This window comes from Acanthisitta chloris, unplaced genomic scaffold, assembly GCF_000695815.1.
Source record: "Acanthisitta chloris isolate BGI_N310 unplaced genomic scaffold, ASM69581v1 scaffold23689, whole genome shotgun sequence".
Taxonomy (NCBI): domain Eukaryota; kingdom Metazoa; phylum Chordata; class Aves; order Passeriformes; family Acanthisittidae; genus Acanthisitta; species Acanthisitta chloris.
The window spans coordinates 1-11,884 of record NW_008690088.1 but is presented as its reverse complement, the minus strand read 5'-3'; the positions used below and the strand labels follow the sequence as shown (position 1 = coordinate 11,884).

At 54.1% G+C, this 11,884-nt stretch overlaps 1 protein-coding gene across 1 annotated transcript; it reads left to right on the top strand.

Annotated features, from left to right (window-relative positions):
• Window positions 1-465: 465 nt before the first annotated feature.
• Window positions 466-9,697, top strand: RNF121 (ring finger protein 121; the record flags this gene model as incomplete). Its single annotated transcript, XM_009081687.1, has 8 exons — window positions 466-503; window positions 2,707-2,848; window positions 4,213-4,367; window positions 4,846-4,953; window positions 5,366-5,486; window positions 7,540-7,673; window positions 9,182-9,283; window positions 9,571-9,697. Coding segments are annotated over 8 exons (921 nt in total), but the record flags the coding sequence as incomplete, so codon positions are not given.
• Between the last annotated feature and the right edge of the window lie 2,187 nt (window positions 9,698-11,884).

The window sequence follows — 11,884 nt, the reverse complement described above, 5'->3', positions numbered from 1 at the left end:
GAATGTGGAATTTAAACCAATTCTCTGGTACTGGTGGTGTGGGATGATGGGCAGAGCCTCAGCTCCAGTAAAATATGGGAGTGTAAGGGGAACGGTACTGGGAAGTGGTAGAGGAGCAGGGAGACTGGTTGCTCTCCCTGGAAGGGTGAAGGATACTTCTGGGCTGTGCTGTCACCCTGGCACCTCGAGGTTTATTGTTTAAAGCATCTGAATCCAGAGGTTCCCTTCTTCCAAGTTCTTGGAGAGCAGTCCTGAGGGTCTCATGGGACAGCTGTTAGCACTAAGCAGGTCTCACCAGGAGATAAAGGAGCCTCATGGTGAACACACACAGTCATGGACATGTGGGACACAAACCTGCACCTGTGCTGTTTGGGGAGGCGAAGAGAATAAGTTACCTCTTCTAGGGTGCTGCTGCTGCTCCCAACTTCAGCAGCCAATTTCATGGGTGTTTTATTTTCTCCCTAGGTTGATCTTTCGCACTTATCCCCAGAGGAGAGATGGAGGTGAGTGTGTTGGGAGGTACAGGTTGAGCAAACTCCTGCTGCTGACTGGAGCTACTGGCAGTGCAGCCTGTGTTCATGGTGGGAAAGGACAGGGTTAGCATTCTTTGTTGGGGGGAAGTATGAACAATCGTAAAAGGCAACATTAATGTTTTTTCTTTTAAACTGCTCATTAGATGTTAGAATCACAGAATCGTTTGGGTTGCAAAAACCCTCTGAGACCATCAAGTCCAACCATTCCCCCAGCACTGCCAATGCCACCACTAAATCATGTCCTCAAGTGCCACATCTACATGGTTTTTAAATCCCTCCGGGGATGGAGACTCCACCACTGCCCTGTGCAGCCTGTGCCAGGGCTGGATAACCCTTTCCATAAAGAAATTTTCCCAGTGTCCAACACAAACCTCTCCTGGCACAACCTGAGGCCATTTCCTCTTGCCCTGTCACTTGTTCTCTGGGAGCAGAGCCCGACCCTCACCTGGTTGCACCTCCTGTCAGGGAGTTGTTGAGAGTAAGAAGGATCCCCCTGAGCCTCCTTTTCTCTGGACTAATCCCCCCAGCTCCCTCAGCCACTCCTCATCAGACTTGTGCTCCAGACCTTTCCCAAGCTCTGTTCCCTTCTCTGGACATGCTCCAGTGCCTCGGTATCTGCCTTGTAGTAAGGGGCCCCAAAAGTTGCACGTCTTCCCTTAGCCAAACCATTTTCAACCAGATGTTGGTTGAAAATCACAGACTGGTCTCTTGGTATTGCACCAGTATGGACTGGGGGCTGTCGTGCTGGAAAGCAGCTCTGCAGAGAGGGATATGAGTGTCCATGAGCCAGCAGTGTGCCCTGGGGGCCAAGAAGGCCAATGGTGTCCTGGGGTGCACTAGGAAGAGCATTGACAGCGGGTCAGGGAGGTGATCCTGTCCCTCTGCTCAGCCCTGGTGAGGCACATCTGGAGTGCTGTGTCCAGTTCTGGGTTCCTCAGGGCAAGAGAGACATGGAACTCCTGGGGCAGCTCCAGCAGAGGCTGCAGAGATGGTTAATGGACTGGAGCATCTCTCTCTGGAGGAAAGGCTGAGTTGGACCTGCTCAGCCTCGAGAAGAGGTGGCTATGGGGGCCTCATCAATGTCTATCAGTACCTGCAGGGAGGTGTCAGAGGTTGAAGCCAGGCTCTGCTCTGTGGTGCTCAGCAATAGGGAGAGGTAATGGGCAGAAACTGATGCCCAGGCAGTCCAACCTGAATATGAGGAAGAACTTCCCTGTGCTGTGAACGAGCACTGGAACAGATTGTCCAGAGAGGGTGTGGAGTCTCCCTTACTGGAAAATCTCCAGAATCCTCTGGACACAATCCTGTGACATGTGCTCTAGGATGACCCTGCGGGAGCAGGATGGTTGGACCAGGCTGATCCACTATGGTCCCTTCCAACCTGACCCATTTTGTGATTTTATATTAATTTCAAGAGGCTGACTGGAAATAAGAGAATTTGGCATATTTATTTGGTTTGGATATTTTTTCCCCTAACTTGAACAGTATTATCACCTGGAGACCAAGACATAAGGAGGTCACAGCTCTTAAGTCCACCTTTTGGTCAAGCAGCACAAGCTGCAAAGAAACACCAGGTATCTGGCAAGCATCAGTCTGGAAATCACTTGTTCCAATATGCTCAGGGTGGAGAGAAGCGATTTGCTGGGGTTTGGGTTCTTTTCCAGGTGTCAGCTGTCCCCCTTGCAGCCTTTCCCTTACTGAAGGGAGAAGAGTGCAGGTGGCTCCAAAACTGAGCTAAGGATTTCGTATTGAGAAGTAGCCCATGCTCAGGGGATCATACAGTTGCAAACTGCTCTGGGAAGACCCTATTTGAGCAGGGACATTGGACCACATGACTCCACTGGTGGTCCCTTTTAGCCTTGCCCGTTCTGGGATTGTGAGTTATGTGGAGCATGTGTTCCACGTCCGTTAGTTCAGGGATGTCAGCAGGAGTTCTCTGCCTCCTTCACACCCGGCTGGGCTGAGTGGTGTCTTGGCTTCCACAGCATAGAATTGAGCTGGTCCCAGAGCAGCCTTTTGTCCTTTCTCCTCTGGATGGTACACATTCCCTGTCTCCACAATGCTCCTTTGTGCTCTTTTTCCGTCTGCTATTCCTGGCTCTCCTGAGGTGTTTGTCTCCCACCGCACTGTCTGTGCCGCGTGCTCTTCAGCCACCTTTTCCTGGTCATTGCAGGGTGGAGCATGCACGGATGCATGCCAAACACCGTGGGCACGAGGCGATGCATGCCGAAATGGTCCTCATCCTTATTGCCACACTTGTGGTGGCACAGCTCCTCCTGGTCCAGTGGAAGCAGCGGCACCCTCGCTCCTACAATGTAAGTGACCCCGCAGCCGTCCTTCCTCCGAGCCTGGATGTGAGTGTTGAGCCATGCCCTCCTTTGCCTGATGAGAAGTGTGTTCCTCGTTTTCCTCTTGTCTGGTGTTGTGGTTCCTTTGTCTTCCCGGCAGTGTAGGGGGATTCTAGCTAGCGACGAGGGTGGATGAGCCTGAAGGCCTCAGGTTTCTGTTGGAAGCAATGCCAGTAACTCGGTGTGACATAGTGCTTTGATACCAGGGATGGACAAGCAGATCCTGGGTGTTGTCCTGAGGGAAGCTGCATTTTGTGCGCACTTCCTTGGAAGCAGTGGGGCTTCTTACTGACGAGACCCTGTATTTGATGGTCCCTGCAGCACTCTTCTGAGCAGACCTGCCACTTGCTGATGCCACTGGCTGATGCCACTGGCTTGTCCTGGTCTGTTACTTAACTGAACCAGCCTCACTGTGACTTCCTTGTCATAATAGTAGTGATAATATTGTCATAATTAATGCTTCCGGGCGATACCTGTAATGCTCTATGAACTTTAAACCAAACCTGTTTGCCTGTTTCGCTCCAGCAACACCACAGGAGCTCAACTGCATAGCTTTAGGTCCTTTTGGGAAGAGGCTATAGGGCAGAGGCAAGCCAAAACCTTCTTGCTTTGTGTAATACCTGCCCAAGGTGTCTGCGGTTGCGGCCTCGGGAGCCTGGGAAGGTGAAAGTTTATGTAGCTGTGTTACAACAACTAGTTGGGTGAAGCATCTCCCATACATTCCTCTGGAAATGGTTCCTCTGTGTTCTCACTCCAGCTCTGTCCTTTGCTACCAAAAATCACCCGTCCGCTGCCTCCAACTCCCTCACAAAACACAGAACCGTTTGGGTTGGAAAAGCTCTCTGAGACCATCAAGTCTGACCATTCCCCCAGCACTGCCAAGGCCACCACTAACCATGTCCCCAAGTGCCACATCCACATGTCTGTTGAATCCCTCCAGGGGTGTCAACTCCACCACTGCCCTGGGCTTGACTACCCTTTCAGGGAGGAAATTTTCCTAATACCCAACCAAATCACCCCTGGTGCAACTAACTTGAGGCTATTTCTTATCCTGTTTCTTGTTACTGGGGAGCAGAGCCTGACCCCCAGCTGGCTGCATCCTCCTGTCAGGTAGATGCAGAGAGTGAGGAAGTCCTCCCTGAGCCTCCTTTTCTCCAGGCTGAGCTGTTAGCTGCTCTCTGGGTGCCACATACCAAACCTTCCCAGTTTCCTGGTGTTATTCCCTGAATAGCCCTTTGATGCAGGCAGAATGGCTGCCATGACTGTCAGGGTGTTTCTGATGTTTGAGGAGCAGAGAACCAGCTCCAAGTACCTTTCCTCTGTTCCTGCAGATGGTGACACTCTTCCAGATGTGGGTAGTGCCTCTGTATTTCACGATCAAGCTGTACTGGTGGCGGTTCCTGGTGATATGGGTGCTGTTCTCAGCGGTCACAGCTTTTGTCACCTTCAGGGCAACTCGGAAACCTCTGGTACAGACAACACCCAGGTTCGTCCACATGTTCCTAGGGAAACTCCTCACCCCCAAGGTATCCATTCCAAGGAATTCTTTCCAGTTTCCCTGCCACAAATAACTGTGTTAAGCTTTGTGCACTGAGAACGTGTGAGCCCTGCACGTGCTGGTGTGAAGCACTAACCAGCTGCTGGCAGCCAGCCTGATGCTTCTGGTACTGAGGTGGGTGGTGGAAAGGTACATTCCATGTGGTCTGGTAGCCTCTCCTAAGGCATTCCCAGGGTGCAGCACACTTCGCTACAGCCTTTGTTGATCCCAAGATTTCTAGTTTGGAAGTCAAGACTATGAGCAGCCTGTGGCAGGTTGAATTAGGAATGCAGAGCTCTTGCCCAGGTGTAGGTGAAGTGTCTGCAAACACACTACAGGTTTGAAAAATAAAACTCTTCAGGTGCTTGGCACAGTTTCATTTAGGAAAAAATGAAGTCGTTAAACTCTTTGTTTTAATTCTTTACAGGCTGGTTTATAAATGGTTTCTACTAATATACAAGATCAGCTATGCCACTGGGATCGTGGGGTACATGGCTGTCATGTTTACACTTTTTGGTCTTAACTTATTGTTCAGGTGAGTGAATCTTTCAGGTTACATTCCTGGGGTGGCAGGGGCTGTAACACTGTGTTGGCTATGACTCAGGAAAAACAATTGACTTGGCAATTGGATTAATGGAGCCAAAGAGACTATTGGGGTGTCCTTTCATTCCTGAGAGGATCAAGGATGAGGTGCTCCTTCTTTCAGCTCAGGTGTCAGCAGCTCCCCCAGCTCTGTGGTGTCCAGCCTGAGGGCAGCAGTGAGATTTTCTTTGCTATATTGATGAAGAGGTACCTACAAGAAGCAGCCAGCCCAGGGGTGGTGGCAGAGGACCCTAGTACAAGGCAGCTTCATGTTTAGAGAGGTTGACTACTTCTCTGGAATATTCTCTGGAATCATATGTTCTCTGGCATATGATCGGAATGGCTTTTGCCCTTTTCTGTTGTAGAATCAAACCAGAAGATGCAATGGACTTTGGCATTTCCCTCCTCTTCTATGGTCTTTACTATGGAGTGCTGGAACGGGACTTTGCTGAGATGTGTGCTGATTACATGGCCTCGACCATCGGGGTGAGTTCACAACAGGCTGTCCCCCAGGCCAGAGTCCTGCCCCGTGTTGGGTGGCCTGAAACATGGTCCCAGTAGCAGCTTTGGCTTCCCTCAAATGGGAAAGTGCATCAAACTCCCCACCTAGAGGAAGAGTCCTTGGGTCTAATGTAACAAGTGTTGCTCTGAGAGCCTTCCTGAAGAGCAAAAGCTCTGTGAGGTCCCCTCATCTTCATAAGAACAAGTTTTTCCCTTTGAGAGTGATGAGGCACTGGCACTGGTTGCCTAGAGAAGCTGTGGCTGCCCCATCCCTGGAAGTGTTCCAGGCCAGGTTGGATGGGGCTTGGAGCAACCTGGTCTAGTGGAAGGTGTTCCTGCAGGGACGTTGGAACTGGAGCCTTAAGGTCTCTCCCAACCCAACCCATTCTATGATTCAATGGAGGAATGGAAAGACCTGTTCAGCTCCACTAAACTGACAAATAATTCTTTCCCCGAGTGTTTAAAATCTCCAGTGATGGCGAGTTCTTCTATTTCTGGGACCATATGGTGCATGCATTAACTCCTGACCTGCAGCAACCAGAGAAGGATTCACACCATGGGTTTCTTTCTGCTGCTCATACCTGCTGCAACTTTTGCTATCCCTGTGGACAGAGGATGTGGTGGCTTAAAATCTGTAGCTCACTCACCTCGTATCAAAATAGCCCACTCCAAAAATATGTGACCTAGGACATCAGGGGAGTAGGTTATGTTTCTTCTTTGCAGCTGCTGTTCAGGGTCTTGGACTTCGTGTTTGTTCCTCATCTCTGGGCTTTCTGCTGCTGCTCCTTGAGGTTCTGCTCCAGCCCCTCATGTGCCACGCTGGGACACCTCGGCGTAGCTCGGCTCTCTCTCAGAGCTCTGTTGGATGCTTGGGGCAAAGCTGTGCCAGGGCTCTGCTGGAGGCATGTTTTGCTGATGATACTAAACCAGGAGGAGCTGTGGGCTCCTTGGAGAGAGAGTTGGATCGATGACAGAGCTGGGCAAGCACCAGCCTTGTGAAATTTAACAGAAGCAAGTGCCAGATTCTCTACTGGAATGGTGTAATCCTGGTTACAGGTATAAATTAGGGTGCAAGAGGCTGGAGAGAGTCCTGTGGAAAGGTATTAGGGAGTTTGGGTTGGCAGCAAGTTGAATGTAAGTCAGCAGTGTGTCCTAGCAGCCCAAAGGGGCCAACCATGTCCTGGGCTGCATCAGGCATAGCATTGCTGGCTGGTTGAAGGAGGTTGTTGTCCAGCCATAGGACACGAGGAAATGGAGTAAAAGTGCATCAGGGGAAGTGCAGGTTGGACATGAGGAAAAAGCTCTTCACCCAGAGGGTAGTCAGTCATGGGAACAGGCTCCCCAGGGTCATGGTCATGTCACCAAGCCTGCCAGAGTTCAAGGAGTCTCTTAGTCATGTGGTTTAGTTTTAGGTAGTCCTGTGAAGCAGGGAGTTGGACTCAGTGATCCTGATGGATCCCCTCCAACTGGAGCGTATGGGACCAGAGTGTGAGGGAGACCTGGGTGTGTGCCTGCACCCCCTGTGTTGCACCAGGCCAGTGCTGAGCCATCAGGCTTGGAACTGGAGGGAGAGGGCTGCTCTGCACTTCGCTCTGTGGCTGGCTGGGCATTGGGCACCTGCCTGGCTGGAGGTGAGGGTGGTATCCAACGGGCAACACAAGGTTGTCATCTTGGGTTAAAGCTGTGACCTCCAGCTTGTCCTGTTCTCTCCCCCAGCCTCTGCCCTGGGTGCACGGCCATGGCAGGCAGCTGACAACCCACCTGGTCGTCAGGGAGTGACGGGGGACAGTCCTCAGCATGGGGAGGGGGTACGTGGGGCTGGGGTGTGATGGGCCACCGCATCACTGAGCAGCTCCCTGTCCTGTTGTAGTTGTTTCCCACAGCCGGACCTGTAACAAGGTTTTTAAGCCCCAAAGGCCGAGGCTGGACTCCTGGGGTGCTGGCCCCAGCCCTCCTTAGAGCTTAGCCGTGCTGCCGCGGGCGCGGGACACGTGCCCTCCCGCTGTCACCGCTCTCCCTCTGCTCTGCCCTCGCTCAGTTCTACAGCGCTTCGGGGATGCCCACCAAGCACCTCTCTGACAGCGTCTGCGCCGTCTGTGGTCAGCAGATCTTTGTGGATGTCAACGAGGAAGGGATCATCGAGAACACCTACCGACTCTCCTGCAACCACGTGTATCCTTCTCTGCGGGCTCCAGCCCCTCACCTTGCTGCTCCCCACGGCTTCCCCCGCATTGGGTGAAGAAATGCCCATCCTGTGACTTGGGATTGTCCAGCTGATTTTTCATGTGATCCGTGCCTGTGTCATCACTGACTCAGCATAGGAAAAGGTGTCCCTGAAATCACTTCCTCGCCACCCCTGTGCACATTATAAGTGGGTGTTTCCTTTCCTTCACCTTCCCAGCTATGTCTGCTCAGCCATGGGGCTGCACCTCACTTTCCACCTGCCTTTGTCAAATCTGCTGTGACCTATCTGCCTGGCAGTGCTGGCTCCAACAGTCTGAGATTGGGAAAGGGAGTGTCCCTGCTCTGTGCTGCGCAGGGCCCTCATCGCAGGCCCAGTGTGGTGGGCCCTGTCTGGGTTTCCATAGGGAAGAATTGGGGGGAAACACTTCTGGCCCTGCTCTGAAAACAGCCTCCTGGACCAGCTGCCTACTCTGGCCACAGCCTGGCAGCTTTCTCCTTCCCCGAAACTCCTCCAGGGTTTCCAGCACCCTGGAGTCACTCAGCCCTTCCTGTCAGCTGATTGGTGTGAAGTGGGTTTTGAAACTGGAAGTCCTGGCTGTTACTCAGCCCCTGCTGAGACAGGTCAGGGGTTTTCCCGTGTTGTCTTCTGGCACCACGGAGGGACGTTTCTGCCTGTGAGGTGGTTTCCAAACTGGGCCTGGGCAAAGGTCATGCTGGCAAGACTTGGGGCCTAAATTTAACTGTGAGGAACTCTTGGTGAGATTTATGGCTGACCCCGTGCAAGGCACAGGACCACGGCAGCTTGGGGCAATCTGGCTGTCAGAGGAGCTGGTCAGTGCTTCCAGTGGTCCTCAGAGGTGAGGGCTGGCTTGGCACCCCTGGATCTACGGCTCCAGGGCTGACAAAGGAATGGCTCCCATTGCTGCTCCCTGACATTCCTCCTTGGTTTAAGCAGCAGAGGCATTCCAGGGGAAGTTTGCTCAGTGACACCCTTTTGTGTGGCAGAGTTGACTGCAGCCACCTCATGTTTGCCTCTAACTTCTTCAGGCTGTGCTGAGGTTCTGGAAATTCTTGTAGCAGAGCATAGCAGGCATGTGCAAGTCGTATCCTGGGAGAAATTCCTTAAATACCTTGTTAATCCCCAAGAAGCCTCTGAAGGCAGCTTCTGAAACGCATGCAGTTCCCAGAGCTCTCCCAGGCTGTCCAAACCTTTCTGGTGCTCAGTCAGTGAAGGGTTTCATTCTCCACTGCCCATGCATTGGTCAGGGCCCTCATGCTGCCTCCCTGGCCACATCCAGCTGCCTTGTGAGACCCTTCCACTCTTCCTGGAAGCAGCTGCACCTTCTAGGAAAGGGCTGTGGTTGTGCAATGTGCCGTCCTCGTGTGGTGGGATGTTTCCATGGCTTGGCAGGACTGTTATAGGCTTGGTAGTACTTTCCATGCTCCATTGTGTGTCCCCCTCTTCCTCCAGTTCCCCTTAACATGCTGCTCCCCAGGTTTCACGAATTCTGCATCCGTGGCTGGTGCATCGTTGGGAAGAAGCAGACATGTCCATACTGCAAAGAGAAGGTGGATCTCAAGAGGATGTTCAGTAACCCGTATCCTTTCTCCTGCTGGGAGCCAGCACAGTGGGATGGGGAGCAGTGGGTAGAGCACACAAGGGGTGAGGGGCTTTCCTGGTGCCCTGGGTAGGTCACTGGCAGTGACACCCTGCCGAACCTGAGGCAAGCCTGGCCACAGCCATCCCTCCATGGGGGACCCATGTCTGTCCTTCCCTGTGCTCCTGTGTTCCCTATCCCTGCTTTGGGGCACCTTTGGTGGCTCCTGGGTGGGCCATGCTCCTCTCATCCCTCTCCCTATGGCTCTTTAACTCCTTCCTGCCCAGCTGGGAGAGGCCTCATGTCATGTACGGGCAGCTGCTGGACTGGCTGCGCTACCTGGTGGCCTGGCAGCCAGTGATCATTGGACTGGTCCAGGGAATCAACTACATCCTGGGGCTGGAGTAAAGGCAGGCGGTGGGGAGCTGCGGAGCCACGAGAGGACACGTGCCCAGGGCAGGGGACAGTTGCCACCGGGGACGCTGGCTTTGCTCCATCACCACTCAGGATCTCGGCCACCCCCGAGGACAGCGGCATCGGGGCCCCTCCTGCCAGGGCTGGGGGAGGATTTTTTTAAAAAGCAATTATTTTAATGAGTATTTAAAACTTTCTATTGCAGATGACAAGAGACACTTGTCCCCTTTCCCTGCCCGTCTTCAGCCCTTCACAGTGCCCTGCTGGGCTGAGCTTTGGGCTGGGGGCTGTTCTCCAGCTCCCTCCTGCTGCTGTGCCAGGGGCGGCTGGGGGGAGAAGGGCTGAGGCTTTGCTGGCTCCAATGCTGCCACCCCGGAGCAGCCTTGCCGGCAGCAAGGATGGGATACTGGGGGCTGCGGAGGAGAGGCCGGAGCCCAGTGCCCTGAAAGAGGGGACAGAGGGACATCCAGCTGCCCCGGGCTGCCAGGTCCCCTCCTGGGTGCCATGGGTGTGCCAGGAGGAACCAAGCTGCACTCCAGCATAGTGATGGTGGGCTCTGCCTCGTGGAACCCTTTTATATGCTCCCAAATGTTCTCTGTTCCTTTCTGGGGGCTGGCAGTGTCCCCTGGCTGCTCAAGGTGGGTCAGCCAGGGCATGGAGCGGGTCCGGTGCTGTTTCTCTCCCAGTGCCCTTCTGGGTGACTGTACGTCAAGAGCAGCCCAAGAGTATGTGCCCCTGCCCTGGGGCATGGGGATTGCCATGCTGGGCATTGCTCTTCTTGGCACTGGAGTAAAAGGGATGGAGCGAAGGGTGGGCTGGTGCTGGTGTTTCCCTGCCCGATCATCGCTTCCTAGCATCCTCCTGGCCATGCCGGTGGGAGGTGTGCCACAGTCCTGCTGGTACAAGGAGCCTTGGGCTCATCTTTTGGCAGCGGGGGTGGGGGCAAAGTCCCTAAGCCCAGGGTATTTTGGTGTGCGGAGACTTGAGCCATATCCTCTGAGGGCACTGGGGTGTGGTGAAGGGCCACAAGGCAGCATCCTCCCAGCTCCTGGCTCGGGATTTGGGAAGTGGCCGCAGCGGTGGCATGGCTGTGGGCACAGCGTGTGCTGTGTTCCCTCCTGGGGAGCCCCGGCGCCCTGCTGTGTGTGCTGGGGTTTTTTTCGGGTGAAACCACATCACAGTGTTGTGCCAAACACCAAAATAGAATCCTGGAAATGGAGATGTAGCCCTGGGTTTTTCTTGATCGTCTTTCCTGCTCTGAGGTGAGGCCATGGTTCCTCCTTTCAGCTCTTCTAGAGGTACAAATATGTGTGGATGATGACCAAGCACCCATTTATGTCACCTGCCCACAGCTTTCACCTTGGGACATCCTGAGCTCATCTGGTTGGTGTTGGTGGGGGCAGGGAGGTGGCAGAGGAGCAGAGGGCGCTGGGTGCTGCCATGGGAGCTGCCTCTGGCCTGTCACTGGGCACCCCTGAGTACTGCAGGGAGGATGTGGCCACTGGCCTCATCCCAGCGGGAGGATAGGAACGTGTTGCACTTGGCCGGTTCCCAAGATAACATTCCTGTTCCTGCTGCCCTCCTACCCTGCTGGGAAAGGCAATAACGAAACTCACTGTGGGTTTAGGGACTTTTTTTCCAGGCTGTGCCAGGGCCTGTGGCTGGGGTGAGTGCTCCTGCCCTGCGGTTATGCCTGCGCTGTCTCCTGGCCTTGGCCGTGCTGGGGAACAGGGTCCAGGGGCTGGCCCTGGGTTTGCAGCCAGTGGGTTGTTGGAACACCATTGTCTGCTGGCAGGGGGCTGGCTCGGAGTGGGGGAGAGGGCTCTGCTGTGGGCCAGGGGAGAGAGGCCAGGTCCTGCCCCTGGTCAGGCTCCCCGCAGTCAAGCACCAGGTAGGTCCTGGGGGGTTTCTCTGTTGTCATGCCTGAGCTGGGACAGCCAGGGGCCAGCACTCAGGGCTCCCCCACCTAGTGTGTGTGCTTAGTCCTATGAGAGCTTTGCCTTACCTCCATCTCCCACTGTGCAGACCCTGCCTTGCCCCTGACCCTGAAGTGTCAGGATGCAAACCAGTATGTCCTGGAGTCCCATGACACCCCTTGGCTCAGCCAGCATCCCATATGATGGACACGGGGAGACCCAGCTGGACCATGCTCCTACATCCCTGGGGGGCACAGGGCTGCTCACCCAG